The following is a 21,099-nucleotide window of genomic DNA, read 5'->3' as shown; positions in this document are numbered from 1 at the left end:
GTGTGATCTATTAGGAAAGCCCATGGGCATAAGAATCAGATGGCTCTCATCCCCCACTAATAATTTGCTCTCTGTGACTTTAAACAGATCTCTTTTTCCGTTTTTTTTTTTTATTAGTTTCAGGTGCACAAAACAATGTACTAGTTTGACATTTATCATTTATATCCCTCACACAGTGACAACCCCCACCCCCTACCACTACCTCTCTGACATCGCACACAGCCATTACATTTCCACTGTCTCTATTCCTAATGCTGTACTCCGCTTCTTGTAAATATATATATATGTATATATGTATATATATAAAATTATAGTTGACATTCATTATTGTTCAACTTCAGCTTCAGGTGTACAGTACAGTGATCAGGTATCTACATCATCCCTGATGTGGTCTCCCTAATGAGACAAGTGTCCATCGGATACTCTACAAAATCTTTACAATAAACAGATTCTTAACCTCAGACTTTTGTCTTCTTTAAAACACACGACTTAACCTCTGACCTTAATTTTGTCTTCACTATAGCAACAGTAGTGTTTGTGTCATGTACAAGGTTATTGTGGAGTTTGAAAGATACGTATATTGTGCTTGAAATACAGAGACCGCTTAACAAATTGCTACTTTTGCTCTTCTCTGAACCTCCCATTTCTTCATTGTGGGGAAATGAATTGAGCTGCCATATCCGTACTGCCTTTCAGTTCTCAGTCTCCAATATTTAAAATAATTGCAGCCCACCACATACATACACTTGCTCTGATTTAGAAAATATATCTAATGTGGTAGGATTCTAAATCAGAAATAACCAGTGTTTACTGTGCACTTCCTGCATTTCAGATACTGTGCAAAAGCCCTTACGTACACGATCTCATTTAAATGTCATACTCTTTGAGATGTAGGTACTATTATAATACCCATTTTACAGAAATACTAGATAAGACTTTGAGGAGTTACTTATCCAAGAACACACTGCTAATAAGTGACAACGCTTTATAAGTGTGACCCCATAGTGCATGCTCTTAACACTACCTGACAGAGGGCAGCAGGTTTGGGCAGAGGGAGAAGTGGGCTTGGTGCAGTCACACCCACAACCTCAGCCAATAGGAGGGGAAGCTGTGGAGCTGGGCTGGCCAAGTAAAGTAGTCTTAAGTCGGGGTGAGGGGCTGGGCCTGATACCCCTGCATCAACCAGTTGCTGGACTCAGGCTGCCCCTGGAAAGGCTATGCCGTGCGGAGAGGTGGCTCTCTTTGCCAGCACTCCTCAGCTGAACACCTGCTTTAGTCCTGAAGAGGGGGACCTCGGTGGTGCATCACAGCACCCTCTCCAGGCCACCGCTCACTTCTGTGTGCACAGGCCTCCTAAAGGCAGGGCTCTGACTCTGACCACCCAAGGTACAGATCCCACGTCTCTTCATTTGGTGTGACCTCTCTGTCGTGATACTTCACAAAGAATGTGGGTGTCAGACACATGGAAGAGTTAGAAGAGTAGTGGTGACTGGACCTAAGGAGTGACATACCTCAAGAGGGGACTTCTTCACACAGGTGGTACCTGAATTGATGGGTAGGGGAGGAAATGGTTATTTGAGGCAGAAGAGCCAGTTTGAGCATATTGTGAGAGAAACAACAGCATGCTGTTATCAGAAACTACTGTATAAAAAATGCCTTCAACCTGCCCAAAGGATGCCCTTGTGCAAATCTTAAAAAGGGACTCTTAAGTGTAAGTTAAATTGGTGCATTACACTGTGTACACACTGTTATACCCTAGTACGCAACATTTTAGTGAGCGAGACTGAGATGAGGTCAGAGCTGTAGACAACCTTCTGCCCCCTGGTGCTCACTGTCCTGTACAGGGATTGCAACACCCAGGGACAGCTTATGTTAAGGCCTTAATATCCCAGCGGGGCAGCCACCTGCCATCTGCCATCTGTTAAGTCAAATCGTTTTCTAAACCTTTCCGAGCATCGGGTTTTCCCATCTGCAAGTGGGGGTAACTCTGGGTTGTCGCAGGTGATAAATTGCATTTGAAATTCTCCATCTTCCATATGTAGCGGTTTATTAAAGGATTCTTGGGGTGGGGACACAAGGAAGAATGATCTAAATCCAGAGGCGACCAGAGGAAGGGGGGAGCTGTCCTTAAACAAAAACAGTCAAAACAGATTTTAAAACTCCTCTGTCCTATTATTTTTCCGGTTTTGGGCCATGTGGCTGCTACAGTATCGTTTACATCTTAAAGTTGCAGGAACCATGGTCTGGTTCGCTCTCCCAGAGAATGCGCCGCAGCTCGCTGGAAATCCGCGACGGAACCGAAGTTGCCAAGGCGACGAATTCCTCCGAGGCGCCGGTGCCCGCCCCCTCCTACGTCATGCTCCCTCACGCTGCCCCGCCTCCAGTAGTGGCGCGGCGCCTGCCACTGACTGGACGCTTCTGTCTCACTATCCTCACTCCATCCGCACAGCCAATGGCTGGCACCGTCAGAGATTCGTTTGCGCGAGTCGCACGATGCCGGCAACCGCATGGGCCAATTGCAGCGCCGAGGAGGCGGGGCGGAGCCCTCCCAAGCCAATAACAGCAGGAAGAGCGGCCCTTCAGCTGTTTCGCTGTAGCCCTGCGTCCGGGCTCCGCTGTACCTGGTCCGCTGCACCTGCCCGCGCGAACGTCTTGGTGAGGGAGCCGGAAGGGAGGCTAGTAGGTGAGGAAGGGGGAGCGTGCGGGATCCCGCACTATGTTCCACGGGATGGAGTGGAGCGGGGTCTGGCGTGGATGCGCGCTCAGGGCCGGATAGGGGCACCCATACCCCAAGCGAGGGGGGCCGGGGAGGAGGGCGGAAAACGGTGTGAAATTCTTAAGTGGTGGAGCTGGGGTGGGGGGACGTGTTTCTTCCTTTTTAAGAGTTTACAGCCATCCGGAGATGGGACATACTGGACGACAGTTACAGCACAGGGTGATGGAGTGATGAAAGTTTTACAAAACAGAAACACTTCCTACAGCGGGGATAAGATCTGTCATGTGTGTGTAATGGGGGTAGAGGGATGCGCAAAGGCGTCTAAGAGGAGGTTACTGAAGGAGGAAAAGGAGTTGGATAGGAGGACATTACTAGCAAGGAGATGCTGTTTCCGTGGCCAGAGAGGATTAAGCAGTAGGAGCAATGGGAGGGCCGATAGTGTGAGAATTGGAAGTATAGGATGAGAGAGTGGAGAGGCCTGGCAGGGCCAGTTTTGCATCGTTGAGGACCTTAGTCTTTATCCGTAGGGGAGGTATTCCCTTGAACTTTAAGGGCTTTAAGAGCGTGAATTCTGCTGTTTAGATAGATCCTGGCATTGGGGTCGTGGACATAAAGTTTAAGAAGAGCAAGCTTGGAGGCAAGGCAACTCCAGCAAATGAGGGACCTGGTGCAATCCCGGCTTAACTAAGGCAAAGGGTGCAACATTGGCTGACAGTACTCAGAGCTAAACTTCAAGGTTTCTCAAAGAATCAGCAAATAACTAAATTTCTTTTTCCTGAGGATCTAATCATCCTGCCCCGGCGCAGGTTTCCAGTCAATCAGGTGGTCCAAGGATGAGAAAAGGAAAAGAAAATTCACTCGTTATTTCCTCTCCCCTCTCCTGTTTAATTTCTATTTTTTGCTTTTGTTCAGTTGGCAGCAGTGTGCCCGTTTTCCTCCCTGTGTAAGGAGAGTTAACTCCTGAATGTTAGTTAAACCAGGTATCTCTAAACTGAAAGTTTGAAGGTACCTTTGCAGCAGAGATAGGAGAGACTTAGAACATTGTCAGAGATGACTAAAGAGGTGTGTACAATTAACCAAATTAGTCATTACCGGAAACTAGGGAGTATTTGGGCAGGGTTGTGAGGCTCAGGTGCGTAACTTTTGAACTTGTTGGGTTTGACATGCCTCTGAACTGTCTTAATTGGAGCTATCCAGTAGACTTTTAGATAAGCAGAACCTGGAGTTTAGGGGCGAGGGCTAGACATAGGTTATGAATATCAGCAGATTTTAAAAATAGGAAGTAGTTAAGATCACCTAAGGTAATCTGGAATTACCAAATTACTGCTAGAAAAGGAGACAGGAAAACATCATTGGGAAACTTTCCAGTTTCAATTGTCAAGTCTTCATTTTTCAAAAGCCATACACACAGACATACCCAATCAAAGCGCTATATCCTTTCTCATCTCCTGGTTGAGTCTTTGGACCCGTCTACTCAAAAAATCCCCTTATTCTCAGAAACTCTTTTACTCTACTCTCTTTTAATCTGGTCTCCTCCCCCTCATGCTCCTGGTCTCAGTTTAGATAGCATCTTTCTTTAGGAACTCTTTCTGGTCCTCTGTGTTCTCATAGCACTCTGTGTTTCCCAGCCTTTGTTGTTCTTTCACGTGCTTTTAGGATAGTCTGTGTCCGTCATTGTATTCCTCACTAGATTTTATGTTTTGTGAAGACAGGGTGAGGGCAGAAGCTAACACAGTGACTGCACCCTCGTAGAGCACATTAAATCAGACTGAATGCATGAGAATTCCAAGAACCAACGATGGAAAGTATTTCAAGGAGAGAAGTATCTAATCTCCCAGATTGGTCAAATACAATAAACTCCAAAGAATGTTTCTTGGATTTGACAGCTAGGAGATCCTTAGTGATTTTAGTAAGAGTAAATTCAGTGCAGTGATGAGAATAGAAAGTAGATTCTAGTTGCTGGAGACTAAATGGGAAATGTGAAAAGGAAGACAGCCTGTGTAGAAGACTCTTTCAGGAGGTTGGGATAAGCTGTAGGAACTATTCGGCTTTTACTACAATATTTATTGTGTGTGTTTTTACTCATAGCATAATGGATGAGAGTATAGGCTTCCCCACTTAGCACTTTTATAACTTGGGAAAGTTCGTGATCTTTCTAAAGCTGAGTTTTTCTTTGTTTTTTTTTTTTTTTTTTTTCTTTAAAGTTTATTGGGGCGACAATTGTTAGTAAAGTTACATAGATTTCAGGTGAAGTTTTTCATTTAGAAAATGGGGGCAATAAAAGTACCTACCTCGTGAAAGTGTGGTAAGAATTAAAGTCTAATATGTAGAGAATATATAGCACACTTAGAACACAGTTCCTGGCACATAGAAAGTGTTCAATCAAAATCTACTAGCTTCTCAGAATTACTGTGTTTCAGATTCTGTGCTAAGTATTAACTTCACACTCATGCTTTCTTAGACTCATTGGAAGAACTAGTGTTACTCTTTTTTTCTTTTTCAGCTTTATTGAGGTATAATTGACAGATAAAATTGTAAGATATTTAAAGTGTACATCATGGTGATTTGATATTGTGAAAAGATTCCCACCATCTATTTCCTATTCTTTATATTTTGCAGATGATAAAACTGAGGCTAAGATAAGAGCGGTTATGTAACTTGCTCAAGGTCACGGAGCTAGTAAGTCCTGTTGGTTCAAAACTGTCAAATTTGTTAATGACCTCATGAAAATGAGGATTGGAATGACTTGCATTTTGCAGTTTAGAAGATCTTTGATGACATCTGGGTGGGGAGCTTGTCATGCAGGGCGGCCTGCGGGGTCTCAGCTCCCGCTCCCCCCACATAGGAACGCAGGACATGGTGAGGCCAAAAAGGAACACCCACGGAGCCATAGGTAGGGGAATCACACCACTATGGTCTTGCTGGCAGCTAGGTTGGAGACACAGGAAGCAGGAGCCACACTGTCTGCAACCTGCTATCCACTTCTCTGCAATCTGCAACCCACACTCCGCCGTGCTAACTGCAATCTGCGCTTGCCAGCCACCATCTTCTTGCTAGCCCCCATTTGCTGCTAGCGTAGCCACAGCAGTTGTATTAGTGACCAATGGCTCACTGGTTACAGCTGACGGCCAACTAGCCACAGCTGATGGCCACCCAATCACAGTTGATGGCCATTTACTACCCGAGTGAGCACCTTTTAGCGTGAGGCTGAGAGCCTGGAAACTGCACTCCTGGCTCTGTCCCCACAGAGCTAGATTACAAATAGTCGAGGGAGTTGTGTGGATGCAAGTTCAGTAATCAGACTTTAGGTTGATCTCTCCTTTGAGAAAGGAGTGGGTTGGTTCAAAGAAACAGCAATGGGACAGTGGCTTGAGAGGAGAAGTGAAAGAGGGTAGGAAAGCTTTTCTCAAGAAAGGCAGACTTGAGTATGTTTTTAAACTTGAGGGAATGGACTCAATAAAGAGGGAAAGACAAAAGATGAGAAAAGTTAAGTGAATGCTGGACAAGTTCTTGATGAGGTAAGGTAAGAACACAAGATAAGTCAGTCTTAGAGGAGAGGGTGAGTGAGCAAAGAAGTTTTGAGGTTGGGATGGCACAGGATGGAATACGAGAGTCTCCATGGTATACGGAGAATAGGTCAGACAGTAAGGAAGGATGCAGAGTGAAGTCAGAGCTGAGGAAGTTGGCTACGCTTCCCAGTATCTTCTACAAGGAACGGGATCAGAGGTCAATTTGCGGTTGAAAGAGGGGAGGGAAGTGTTTTAAGCACTATTAAGAGTGCTTCTTTGGCTTCAAATATTTGTAGAGTGGTCCATCATCATTTATAAATTAGGAACAGCAGTGAACATTTTTAGGAACAGAACATTCTTCATAAGTTCCTCTAGTTTTGATTTGGTGACCTATTAAGCGTATTTATTATATAAGTAAAACATGCTCATGAAAAAGATTAAAATTGTAAGAAGGTATAAAATGAGAAGTTAATTTTCCTCCTCTCCTTTGTAACAACCTCCCACAGTGTGTGTGCACGTGAGCGTACACACACCCCTATTACCCTTGATCTTTTTTCCTAAAGGTCACCACTGTGCATTATTCCCTGGGTACCCTTCCATACGTTTTCTGTGTGTGTGTGTATGTGCCTGTATGTACATATGCATGAAGTGCATAGGTAAAATACATAATCTTTCACAAAAACATACGTGAGGCTCTTGTTATACGTAATATTCTGCACATTGCCGTTTCATTTATCACTGAGTCCTATGCATCTTTCTATGTGGAACGTATAAATCTTCCTCGTTCTCTTAGTGGCTGTGTAATTGTCTGTGGAAGGACTTAACAGAATCTTTTAATGGATTTTTTTATCAATGGACTTAATTTATGTTTTCTTTTTCTTTTTTCTCTTTGTTTTTGCTATTATTAAGTAATGCTTCCTTCAGTCTTAATGTGCCTGTCTTGATACACTTGAATGACAAAATTGCTGAGTCAAAGGTTGTATTTATTTTGATGGCTGGTAAGTGTTTGGTATCTGATAGGTATTGTGTATTTGTTTATGTTCACAGAACTGTAAAGCTGTCTGCAGAGATTTGAAAAATGGAAACAAATGAAAGTGCCAACATCTTTAGTTCAGCATTCCTGGCTGTGGAGTATGTAGATTCACTTTTACCTGAGAATCCTCTGCAAGAACCATTTAAAAATGCTTGGATCTATATGTTAGATAATTATACAAAGTTCCAGATTGCAACATGGGGATCCCTCATAGTTCACGAAGCCCTTTATTTCTTGTTCTGTTTACCTGGATTTTTGTTTCAATTCATACCTTACATGAAAAAGTACAAAATTCAGAAGGTAAGTACTATGGACTTTCAATGGAATGTTATCATTAATGTTGTTGAATATTTTTAAAACGTAACTTTGTTTTGAGAGACTCTAGATTAGGACTGTCAATAGAAATATAATGAAGCTACATGTGTAATTTAAAATTTTCGAGTAGAATACGTAAAAAGGTAAAAAGAAACAGGAAACTTAATTTTAATAATATATTAGGTTGGTGCAAAAGTAATTGTGGTTTAACGAGTTAAAAATAATTGCAAAAAACTGCAATTACTTTTGCACCAACCTAAAATCTTAACACAATAAGTCTAAACTATTATTATTTGAATAAGTAATCAGAATTAAAAAGTACTTAATGGAATATCTTATGTTCGTATTCTCATCATGTCTTCGAAGTCTGGTGTGTATTTTACACTAATTTTAGCCTATCTCGATTTAGACTAGTCATATATAAAGTGTTCAGTAGAGACTTGTTGCTACCGTGTTTCCCTGAAAATGAGACCTAGCCGGACAATCAGCTCTAATGCGTCTTTTGGAGCAAAAATTAATATAAGACCCAGTCTTATTTTACTATAATGTGAGACCGGGTCTTGTGTAAGACCAGTAATATATAATATAATATAATATAATATAATATAATATAATATAATATAATATAATTAATATAATATATAATACCGGGTCTTATATTAATTTTTGCTCCAAAAGACTCATTAGAGTTGACTGTCCGGCTAGGTCTTATTTTCGGGGAAACATGATAGTTGCTACCATATTGGACAGCACAGCCTTCGATCATTATTGAAAATCTTTCAAGAATTATTTGTTAAATTGTGCTTTAAGTACATGTGATGTTTATGTAATGGGTTTATACATTTAATTTTTAAACTAGCTGAAAGGAACGTTATGGGGATTTGTACGTATTAATTTTGCAATTCCCTCCAGATCCTGAGGTCTCAGCCCCTAAGTGTATGCTAATATTCTAAGACCTTGGTCAGAGCTCTTACAGTTTTGTTTTTTCCCAAAATATAAGGTGGTAGTTTTGCAGTGTCCATGTCATCCCTGAGGCGTGCTCCTTGTCTCGAGGGGTTCGCTTCAGTGCACTAAATGTTTCCTGAGAACCCACTGTGCGTGACAAGGTGTTGACATCTGTGTAGTGCCTCTTAGTTGTAAACACAGGGAAAATAGTGACCTCCACTAATGTGTAGACTGATGAGCTTGACAGTTCCCAGGAAAGAATCTGGCCTAGCCTACCTAGAGACAGAGGATTTATCAGCACTTGGTAAACCCAGGATAGTTTCTCGCGCTTACTCTTTAGTTTTCTAAAAAGTCATGCCAAACTCTCAAACTCACGGGCACACGGTCTTGGTAGAAAGTAGGTGTCTTGGAAGCGTTCATCCATAGAGACACATTTGCACTCACTGAGTCTGCGTTGGATGGCAGTCGGTGTACACGTTCTCTCCTAGTCTCTTAGCTTTATAGCCTCTCCCATTGAGTCTCACGTTAGGCCGGTACTGACACTGATCCTCTCTGAGGATAGTGCAGGGGGTCAGGTGCCTGTGGACTCCAAGCCAGAGGAGGAAAGAACAAAAGGAAAAGGGGGAGGGAATAAAAAGAGATGTGGCCCAAAGGAGAATATCGTGTTACCCTAAATTGAGGACACAGAAATTCCAAAATGCTTTCTATAAAAAGGCCTGCTTTGAAAGGGAGAATTCAGTTTGGATTTCTAAAGGTCTCCTGTGTGTTTGGGATGCTTCTGGCTGCCATGTGTTGCCCACTGATTGGCTTATCTGGCTGATTCATCGTGTGGCTAGCTGGCCAGGCCATAGAATCCTTGCCCTCCTGGCTCTTGCAGTTGGCTCATTGGTCAGAGGTGTTAACATTTCCAGAGACAGGAAGACCTTTCTCAGCCAAGGTTTTAAGAGTGGCTTGAAAGAAAATATGGTAAAATAAAGGACAAGCAGTCCTCTAATTGGTTATAGGTGGTTTATAAACAGAGATTAAAAGGCTGGGTAGTGTGGCTTTAGGTCTGTCCTCAGCATGTCTTCCTTTGAGTTTTACAACCACGAAAGTTTGTGCTTTGAGTTTTTTTGATACTAAAATAAATTGTGATGGTAAAGCAGTACAAGTTTTCATAATATGAGGGAATTTAAAAACAAGTAAAAAAATCACTAAAGTTAATTACAGTAGTTCTCATGCTTGAAATATTATAGATAAAAAAGTTTCCTTGGCAGATTTCTGAATTTTTAATTCAGTAAGAACATTGAAAACACAGCAATAACTACTATTTGTTATCACCATCTTTTTATAAAACAAGAGCAAACACTTTTTCTTATGTAAGTATAGCCCTTTAAATTGGGTAAATTTAGTTTCCTTTTTTAATATGGCTTACTAGGCAAGTTGGTATGCTAATGAGGTTTAATTGAACATTTTTAAATGAACATTTGATCTCACCTTTCCTGTTTGGCTTCAGTCTGTGAATTTCATTGTCTGTGGGCAGTAGCTCTCCATTCTTTGGGAACCACTGGACATACCTCTGAAGTTCTTCCAGCTCAGAGAGTTTATAATTCTGTCATTGTAGATGAACAAAAATGCACTGATTTCTGGGAATGAATACTGCCAGATGTCTGGAAACATCAATTTACCTGTGTAACAAAGGCTTTCAGTGCTGCTGGTACAGCTGCTTCAACAGTTGGAAAACCCAATTCTAATCTTAGCATAAAACATTTCTTTTTTGATATTCCTGGTAAAAGAAGTAAATGATCTGTGGGCAGCAAAGACTGGAGTTACTCATACTGTCATGCTTCTTTGGTTTGAGATCTTATGTTCATTATGCCTGGGTTTGTCTAATTTCTTCACCTGTTTCAAGTACTGATAGTAGTTGTCAAGAATTTAGAAGGGGAGGATGTTGTGATTCCTAGGCCTTAGTTATTGTAATGTAGAATTCACATAACATAATTAATTAACTAACATATAATTAAGGTCTCAATAAACATTAGAGAAAGAACTAGGAATTTACTTCCGCATAGTGGGCTAACCTACTGAAAATGGAGGCTAATACTAAATATCGTGCTTTTTCTCCATAGGATAAACCAGAAACATGGGAAAACCAATGGAAATGCTTTAAAGTACTTATCTTTAATCACTTTTGTATCCAGCTTCCTTTGATTTGTGGAACTTATTACTTTACAGAGTATTTCAATATTCCTTATGATTGGGAAAGAATGCCAAGATGGTACGTAGATATAAATAAATCTTTATGTAAATAAATATTTGATTTTTAGACTCAGTGATGGTTTGCTATCCAGTTAAAATATCCTTAATGTTTATCTTCTTTCTTCATTTGGTTAAATGTTTTTTCTGAACTTTGGAAGTAAATAAAATTTAGAAAAGTAAGCCATAGTAGAAACTTAAAATGTTCCCATTTTTAGATGTTTCTGTATTTTAGTGTAATACTCCATTGGAAGGTGCTTATACTAAGAGAAAATATATTCCAGGTTAAGTCTAAAATGAATGAAAACAATAGTGGTTTGTGAGGTTTATAAAAACTGTGTCCATATAGACACAAATATACGAGGTGTAATTACAAAATACGGTGAATGTTTAAAGAAAAACTTACTACAGTAAAAGACACATTACCATTAATCCCCTTCAAAATACTCCCCCTTGCTTCATACACACTTTTCCCATCATTCTTGCCACTTGCTAAAGCAGTTCTGGAAGTCCTTTCATGAATGTCTTTAGTTGTGTTGTCATGGCTGCCTCGATGTCCTGAATTGATTCAAAACGTTTACCTTTCATGATCATTTTGACTCTGGGGAAACACAAGTCATGCGGTGCCAGATCTGGTGAATAAGGTGGATGAGGACACACCATAATGTTTTTATTTGACAGAAATTGCCATATACCAGAAGAGATGTGTGACATGGAGCGTTGTCATGATGGAGGATGATTTATGGCACACTTGAAAAAACACCTGTCAACCGTAGCTCACACCCAACTGACTGCACTGAACAAGTTGAAACTTGTCACACTCTGTTACTAAGGTTCTATGAGCTGCTTCCCGTATTGAAGATCCCTGCCTTTCTGTTGAATGGCACTCGGCAGCAGCATTCACTGTATTTTTTGATCATACCTCGTCTCATATTATCTGAGCACAAGCATTTGTGTTCAAATAATATTTGTATTCAACTATGTATTCCTGACATAACCTGAATACAGATACACATACAATATGTAGATATATACTTTTTTTATATAACATATATTCAACATATGAAAGAGTTTCTTTGTATGTGTTCATTTGTGTATAGAATATTTTTTGCCCATTGCCCTTATGTTTTTCTTTTTGGTGGAAAAAAGTGATGATTTTACTATTATTAATCTTAGTTCAGATCCTTCATTAATGTTACTGTTTTTCTAGAAGTTTTGAATTTTTTTCTTAACTCCGATTTTATGCCTGTGAATTTTTTAAAAAGTGAGTTAGAATTGGTATAGTGGTAAATCTCTTTGCCTCTTCTTCGGGTGGTATCACATAGCTACCTTGTATCTAGCAGTTTGGAGAATTTATTAATCAGTATATCCAATTAGGTCAAGCTGGTAAGTGGGTATTTGGTTTTATGTAATGTCTCAAGCAGTGATCCCAAGTAAAAGTCTAGATGTACTTGATACTCATGACAGTATTTTCATCTTAAAGGTATATGCTTTTGGCAAGATGCTTTGGTTGTGCGGTGATTGAGGATACCTGGCACTATTTCCTACATAGGCTCTTACACCACAAAAAAATATATAAATATATTCATAAAATTCATCACGAGTTTCAGGTATGTTAGAATTATATTTAATACTTTTTTTTTTCTGTTAGAGGCAAAATGTCATTTTTATCTCCTGAGCATTTAAAAAAAAATTGTTCGTGATGTTTATTTCTTTTTCCTTTGCCATGATTGTTAAGAACATCTCTCTCTCTGTCTCTCTCTGTCTCTCTGTCTCTCTGTCTCTCTCTCTCTCTTTCTCTCTCTCTCTCTCTCACACACACACACACACACACACAGACACACACACACAGCCAATTCTACAAATTTTCTTTTTTTTAAATTAAAGGTGATTGGGGTGACAATGGTTAGTAAAGTTACATAGTTACATAAGTTTCAGGTGTACAATTCTGTAATACAACATCTATCAAATTTTCTTGTAGTGTCTTAATTTCATGGTAAATTGAGACCTGAAAGAAAAATGTTACATGGAATAGTTCAGGGCAGTGCACTATCTGATGCAGGTGAATACCTGGCTGTTTGATAGAAGCTATAGCAATGTTAGGGTCATTGGAATGGGACCCACAAACAACAGACCTTTAATCTTTAAACTTCTGAGAGAATTACCGACTTAGTTTTAAAACATTCTCACCACATTGCTGACTCCCATAACAACAGTGATTTTTATCAGAACTGCTTTTGATGCACATTTGTCAAACTGGTTGTATGACGTTCTGCATTGATCCTAATTACACAGTATGCTAAAGCAAGCATCTCTTTCTTGGCAGAACAAATTCAGATGCATAAACCAAAATTAGAGTTGAAGTCAATTGTTTAATGCCTTTATTATAAACCATTAAAGATAGTTATTAAGATACTATTAAGGACATCCCTAGACCTTTGATGTTTGGTAGGAACTAAAAGATTTTCTTATTAGGAATTACTTTTATTGTTTACATATGTATGGCTAGATATACTATCATTACATGTAGAAACAACAATTTTATAAAAGTATATTTATAAATAGTAAATAGGTATTAGGGTTCTCCAGAGAAAAAGAAAGAAGAGGGGATACACACATATACACACATACAGATTTATTTTAAGGAATTGCCTCATGTGATTGTGGAGCTGGCAAGTCTGAAATCTGTAGGGCAGACCACAAGCTGGAAATTGAGGAAAGAGTTGATGATTCAGTCTTGGGAATTCCTTCTTCCTCAGGAAACCTTAATCTTTGCTTTTAAAGCCTTCAACTGATCGGACGAAGCCTACCTGCATTGTGGAGGGTAATCTCCTTTACTCAGTCTACTGATTTAAATGCTAGTCACATCTGAAAAATACGTTCACAGCGACATCCAGACTGGTGTTTTCTTAGCAACTGGGCACCATCGCCTAGCCCAGCCGACGCTTAGAATTAACTCTCACAGTATATTACGGAATTCTTATCTGTCTATTTCAGGCTCCATTTGGAATGGAAGCTGAATATGCACATCCCCTGGAAACCCTAATTCTTGGCACTGGATTTTTTATTGGAATCGTACTTTTATGTGATCATGTAGTTCTTCTTTGGGCATGGGTGACCATTCGTTTGCTAGAAACTATTGATGTCCACAGGTGAGCTTTGGTTTCTATTCCAGCATGAGGTATCATAAAATGTGTTTGTTTTCATGGCCGTTAGATTATCTTTATTTCTAAGTAGATAAATAGAAGTTAATCTTGTTAATATTATTATTTTTAAGAAAACAAGAGAACGTAATCATTGGATAAAAGTTCAAATAATGGAGATTTTTTATATCTCTGTCTGTGGCTGTTGTCGTTTTTACAGTGAGAATAAGTTCAGTTGTTTAAATAAAATAAAATTTTGATAGGTACTTCAAAACTGCCCTCTGAAAGCGGCCCTGTTTCCTTTCCAGCTGAAGTGTGTTGGAATGCTTTCCCTCCCTCAACACCCTTCCCAACCTAGATATTACAGTCTTTTCATCTTTGTCAGTAAGAGGACGGAGAGCTTTGAGTGCACTGATCTGTGTGCATTTCTCCAGGAACCCATGAGGCTATGCATCTGTTTGTGTGCTTATTGACCAATAGTATTTTTGTTCTTTGAATCACCGTTTTATGTCCTTTGCCCATTTTTCTGTTAGTTATATATCTTAAACCTATTGATTCATGTAAGCTTTGTTTGTTACATATGTTCTAAATATTTTGTCTCTGTCATTTGAATTTTAACTTTCGATGTTCTTTTCTAGTACTGAAGTTTTTAATTGCATGTATTAAAATCAGTCATTTTCTTGATGGCTCTTGGAGTCATGCCTTGCTTAGGTCTTCCTGAAACATTGTTCAAATGAAACTATGTGGTTTTCTTAAAAATTTGGTTAAATACCACAATTCAGGATCAGCTATTCCTTTATCCTTCTGTAACGAATCAAAGCCTAACTCTTATTTGAAAAAAAACATTGAAATATTTAACCTTCACTAAATAAGAGTATGTATTTCTAGTCTCACTGCCCAGCACTGATGAAAGCACGACTTAAAATATTTACATACTTCACATGTTCCTTTCTGTTGATTGGAAGATATTTTGTTGTAAATTATTTATATTTAATGCCTTTTAAAATATCCTAATTTTTCATTATTTAAAAATTATATATTCATTGCATTTTGATTTGGGATTTATTACTATACCCATGAAAGCAGAATATTCTAAGAATTAGTTTTAAGCCACTAATAGTAAAATTAATGCCTCTAAGTCTAGGCAGAGAACATTCTGTAGATAAATTGTAAATGATGTCTCTTTCTTTCTTTCTTTCCTTCCATTGTCTCCTCTCTCTTTCCCTCTCAGCCTCCTACAGGGAGGGAGAGATTGGGGTGATTTGGACTGGTATAATTGTGGCTGTCAGATTTTAGAAAAGTATTAGAAATAAAGGAGGATACTCTGATATTTCTTTTTGAAATCATATGTGTTCTCCCAACTACAGAAAGCACACTAATATTGTAATTAATATGGTACATTTAATTCCAACTTGTTGCCTGAAAAATTAAAAGAAGTTGCAGCACAGTGGTTCTCAGGTCTAACCTTTAATGCTTGATACTAATTTCATATAGCTTTTCCTAAAAGACATGTAGTATTTATAGGTGAGAAAACTCCTCTAAAACAGAAAGAAAAATAATTCTTGAAAAATCTATTCATTTACTACAACTCCTCTCTTACATCCCCTGATGTATGATATACAATTTCCATAGATCTAAGTTTTTTAAAACATTTCTTTCTTAAAGTGGTTTCTAGAATATGCAATTTTCTGTTAAGTTTTTGTCTTGTAAACATACCCAAAATAAAGTGACTTAGGTAGACTGGAATGTTATTTGAATTAGTGAACAAACATATGACTATCAATAAAAGTGTCAGTTATTTGAAGTGTATTTATTTCCTTTATAATTTTTATTATTTTTATTTCAGTGGTTATGATATTCCTCTCAACCCTTTAAATCTCATCCCTTTTTATGCTGGTTCTCGGCATCATGATTTTCACCACATGAACTTCATTGGAAACTATGCTTCAACATTTACATGGTGGGACAGACTTTTTGGAACAGACTCTCAATTTATTGCCTACACTGAAAGGATGAAGAAGGTTGAGAAAAACGACTGAGTAAATATCTATGTAAACCTTCCTGAAGACATACGTACATTTTCCTGAATTAAAACTAGTAGTAACGTTGCTTTTGGGGAGCGGAAATAAATGTGTCTTGGCTACTAAGTGATAAAAAAAAAAGATTAACCTTTATCTTTCGCGTGAGAACGTTCTCCATTTAAGTTCTGTATGTATAGAAGTAAGGAAGTTTTAAAGGCCATGTTGGTTTTACGTAATAGAAGAACTATTAATCTACGTCTTTTCCCTCGGTAATACCGTAGGCCTGAAGTTGAAATTGGTCTTTGAATCTTCTAAATACTCCCGGCACTTCAGAAACTCTTGGTAGGGGATTGGCCCTCATAATGGCCAATCATATTGGCCTCATATTGAACTTGAAACATGTTTTTAGATTTGCCTAAAGATCAAAATGTCATGGGTTAAATGATACCAGTTGATACAGTGTGAGTAAGGCCGCAAAATGAGGAATAGCCAGCACCAAGAATTTACACTCTTGTTTGGAGCTGACTGATTTGGGGTGATGCTCTCTTTGAGAAGGCCTTTTGGATTCCAATGTACTACTGACGTCTCTTAAAGGCATTTTTGGATTGACGTAAGTGGAATATTTTAGTCTAAAGGTTTTCAAGTTTCTTGAACTTTTTATAAAATGAAGCTTTATTTCTGTTTACTTGTTAATATTTGAAAATCAGGTTTTTATTATACTTAAAGCTGTATCTTGAAACTGTGTGAACTGACTTAGTGTATTTGCACATTGAGCTATTGAAATAAATGTGATTTTTCTGTCAGATTATCTGGTTTCCAATTTTGAACACCAGCTGTCACCTTTTATTCTTACAAGGAAAAGTACAGAAATCGTGAAATTATTAAGTTTTGTAATAAAAGGAGTAATTTTATTTTTTGTAAGTGCTTCATTTGCTGAACTTTTTTTTTTCCAATTTCAACATGTGTTTATTGGGTTATCTATTGTGGGAAATTCCATTGACCTAATGAAGTGGAGGGTATTGAAGCAGCTTTTTTCTCTACTTAGAGAATGTATGTTGTCTGTACAGATGAAAGAATAGAGCTAAACTTTTTAGGGATGACTTAATTCCAAATGTCTAGATTCCAAGTCAAATCAAGAGTTAATAATTCTAACTTAGTGTATGGTAGTACTGAATTGTTATAAAATATGGAGCCATTTTTTGGTAAGTTTCCCCTTTTTTTGAATAGGAAGTAAAATAGTTCTGTGAAGAGCGCATTGAATCCTAATAGAGAGGAGGAGAAAATTTAATGTGGTCCCTAATAGCTTTAAATGAACGTGGAAGTTTCTAAGTTCAAACGAATTGCTTTGCTGAGGAGGGAAAGAAAGAATTTGCAAATATGATTGCGAAACCATTTTAGAGGATCAGGCAGCAAATTAGTCCTTTCAGACTGTCTTTTTCTGTAGATTGGATTCAGGTTCAGTTTCTCCAGAGAAGAACCTTTCTATTTCTGTCTAGGGAAGAATATGCCCAGATGCAGACATTCTGAGAATTAAGTATGGAAAGGGTGCTTAAGATCCGTAGCTCAGTACGTAGGTGCCCTCTGTTCTCAGCCTGATGCCCACCTCATGGCCTCCCAAGTATTTGGAGAGTCCTGGGCCTTCTCTTCAATTTTTATTCAATTTCTGTGAAAAACAAACCTGCGCCCATGGGAGGTGTGACCATGTAGATTTGAAGAAAGAACCTGTGACCCAAAGGCCTTATAAACAGCTCTGAATGAGATTACAATGCTGGTTTTCAGTATTTTGCAATACTGTTGGAAAAGTTTAATTGAAGTACATTATACAAACACAAAAGCACACAGATTGATGGATGATCATAACCACGTAATCACTACCTGGATCAAGAAGTTGGGTACCTCCTTTATCACTTTTAGCCAGGAATAAGGTGAAATTACTAACCTGGTTAAACAGCTGAATCCACGTCTTGAGTAATGAGTTTCTCGTGTTGTGACAGGCTTTGTCTGTGGTTTTGTCGTGTTAAACATATTTATCATTGACTCGGGTAATGACCTCGGAAGGCAAGCTTATCAAGTTTATGATTCAGGCAAAAGAAAAGCTAATGTTTGTTCTATATGACAGAATCAAGATCCAACAAGTTTTTTGTTTTAAAGTTGTGCTGCACAAATGGAGGATGAGAGTTATAGACCTGGGTTAATAGCAATATATGTCTGAAAAACGAGAATTTTAGTAGACTGCATATACTAACTTACCCAAAAGTTTAGGCAGTCTTACGCTGAATTAGTGGCAGGCCTAACCTGCAGAGAAGTGAACGGTGTCATTTTATTGCACTTTGGTTGGCTACACGTGGTAAAGCATACTATGTTTACTACCGTGTTTCCCTGAAACTAAGACCTAGCCGGACAATCAGCTCTAATGCATCTTTTGGAGCAAAAATTAATATAAGACCCAGTATTATGTTATATATTACATTAATTATATTTATTATATTTTATTATATGTTAAAGACCGGTCTGGCCAGGGTCTTAATTTCGGGGAAACACGGTATGTCATATTTTGACTAATATATAAAGAAGTAACCAGGAATTATTTAAGATCTGGCAATCATGACAAAAAATAGTTTGAGTAAATAGAGAGGCCTAGTGTAGAACAACTCTATCAAGTATGATAGCTGGCTACATGCAGGGCTTTGACATCTTTTGGGGAAACGCATTTCAAGCCATAAGAAGCAATATGGACATATTTTCTTTAATTCTAAATGGAAGACCAGGATGCTAGAGATCTAAAAAACTCACCACATTCTCTCTTTAAGACTAATCCAGACAGAAGATATTTTTCTTCCTCCTGTTAGCCTGAAAACCTACCTGGAAGAAATGGAGGTTTTTCCAGAGTTGATGAAGACATTTCAGAATGCTGTGTCCTTTGTGACCTTCAAAGTCATTTAATCATCGCGGGAGAGCAAATTCACCATCAGCAGTAGCTAATTGTCAACTTGTGACATTTGCTTGAAGCCATGAGGCCCATGGAAATGGCACGGGAACTGCAGGAGCTAGACACTGCTGTTTACTGTGGGACCTGTCTGTATGACCTTGGACAGGTTGTTTAACTGAGCCTCTGTTTCCTTATCTGTAAAATGGAAATATTAATGCTTACCTTGGAAGGTTGTGAGGGTTAAACACAGTTATAAAAAACCCAGCAAAGAATCTAATGCATAATAGAAATGGCAGCAACAAAAAGCTGCAAATTAAGATAACTGAGGTTTGATTTTCTGAATTAATTGACTAATATTTTTCAAACAGACTCAAGGAAATGGAAAATTTGGAACTAATACTTATCCATTTCATTGGAAACATTTTTCCGTGTGCACACCAACTGAAATACATAATTTTTACAAATACTTTTCTATAAAATGTGTGTACAGATACTCAAAATAAATTGGAGTAAACACCAAGTGCACATTTAAACTTGAAATAGCTGTTAGTTCATAGTAGTGTAACAGCAGATTTATTAAGGAAAGCTTAAGATTTTATTTTCAATTTCATCGGAAATTTTACACTGAAATGATGTTTATCAGCCATTTTGTCAATTTATTTTAATCCAAATGAATCGTTTTATTTTGCAGCACCTCTTATAACACTTCAAATATGAAAGTGATTTTCCTGCTCTGAGAAGTGCCATGCTGGATTGAAAGCATGAAGTAACTCTGGACTAGATAGTCCAGGTGGCTATTCTCCCAAACAATTTACCAAAGTGAATGGTCTTATTAAATTTTGTTCATTCTATTCCAGTTTATTTTTACCATTTAGTCCAAGGGTAGTCTCTAGTTACTGCACTTAGCTTATATGTTAGAATTTCTTATGAGACTGAGGATTGACTAATAATTGTTTTGAAAGCATCAATTCAGTGTAGTGAGGACAAGCGACAAAATTGCAGCAGTGGTTTGAGACTTCACTATTAACAAATATTCCCTTTTAATATGGCAGCCTGTGTCCTCTACAGCCTTAATTGTTTACAGCCTGAACAGTCCCAGACTGAGAATTTGGTAATGATTAACATTTAATTGTGGTCAAAGGATGTTTACGGAACGTGGTGGTTCTCTTCAAGGAGCAAGGTAGAAATAAGTCACCAAAAAATCTTGACTGTTTCTTACATAAGGAGCATTATTTAAAAGCACAATTCTAGTCTAAGAAGTATATTAAGTCTAAAAAATCTGGAAATGTCATATTTTTCTTACAGATTGAGTATGTGCTTGGTGACATATATCTTTACCTGTGTTTCTAGTCTTAGATAACCCTCTTTGAATGTTTTACTTGTTCTTGTCTTTTAGATTTCAAATTTTAATTGTAACCTTCCGTAATATCCCATTTTCTTACCTCCAGTGATTAGCTTGAGAATAGCACCAGCCCCAAGTCTGCCAGGCCGATCCCCAAATCTACAATTATTTGGGATTTTATGTATGAATGTTGAGAGAGTGCTAAAAGTGTCTACAGTAATCCCTGTAGACGTTCCTCACTGAATAGAATGAGGCTAACACAGGTGGAGGCAAGAAAGTAACCCATAGGTGAGTGGATAGATAGATGGAGATTCCTAATGCTGGAGGAGTTCTGGGAAGAAGTTGGGAAAGAGGCCAGCTCCATTTATGTGAATTAATAAGTGCCCTACATCCCTACCTTCTTTCCTACTGTGCCATTTTGAATTCAGTTTATTTTAGTCACAACAAAGCAAGTCCTGATTAGGTCACCTTCTAAGGACTTCAGAGTCAGTAGAGGTCTATTCCAAGTTTCCTTGATCAGGCAGCGGTGACGGGTTCTTCCTCAGACTCAGAACAATAACTTCTCTCAGATCTGCACACATCCACAACCATGGGCTGTTTCCTGCATAGACGTGGTTGCAGCTGAATGAAAGTAGATTTTGAGCAAGTTATTTTTAAATTGTTGAGGCTCAACTTAAGTGGAGGAGTACCAGGTGTCAGAACTGAGAAGCAAAGCTTGATCTCTATAAGAATTTATATATTCATTCAGTCAGTAAATATTTCCTTAGCTTCAATTATGTATGAGCACTGCTAGGCACTAGGGTACACCAGGGGGCATGAAAGACATGATTTCTGTCCTCACAAAATGTATAATATCAGGAAGATTGTGGTCGATTAAATAAGTAAGTATTAACAAATCTCTGAAAAGGGAG

The 21,099-nt window shown here is 38.4% G+C and overlaps 1 protein-coding gene across 3 annotated transcripts; it reads left to right on the top strand.

Moving 5' to 3' along the window:
• The first annotated feature begins 2,545 nt into the window (after positions 1-2,545).
• Positions 2,546-16,828, top strand: MSMO1 (methylsterol monooxygenase 1). 3 transcript variants are annotated; one of them, XM_019744666.3, is made up of 7 exons: positions 2,564-2,683; positions 5,336-5,395; positions 7,273-7,558; positions 10,627-10,775; positions 12,237-12,363; positions 13,751-13,905; positions 15,743-16,828. In XM_019744666.3, the coding sequence occupies exons 3-7, from the start codon at positions 7,304-7,306 to the stop codon at positions 15,933-15,935; spliced, it is 879 nt and encodes a 292-aa protein (XP_019600225.1). In that variant the 5' UTR covers positions 2,564-2,683; positions 5,336-5,395; positions 7,273-7,303; the 3' UTR covers positions 15,936-16,828. The 3 variants fall into 3 exon arrangements, with proteins under 3 accessions (XP_019600224.1, XP_019600225.1, XP_019600227.1); XM_019744665.3 differs by lacking the exon at positions 5,336-5,395 and having other exon boundaries at positions 2,546-2,683; XM_019744668.3 differs by lacking the exon at positions 5,336-5,395 and having other exon boundaries at positions 2,577-2,655.
• The last annotated feature ends 4,271 nt before the right edge of the window (positions 16,829-21,099 follow it).

This window comes from Rhinolophus sinicus, chromosome 15, assembly GCF_057876585.1.
Source record: "Rhinolophus sinicus isolate RSI-liver-muscle chromosome 15, RSI-T2T, whole genome shotgun sequence".
Lineage (NCBI taxonomy): Eukaryota > Metazoa > Chordata > Mammalia > Chiroptera > Rhinolophidae > Rhinolophus > Rhinolophus sinicus.
This window is presented reverse-complemented; position numbering and strand designations above follow the sequence as displayed.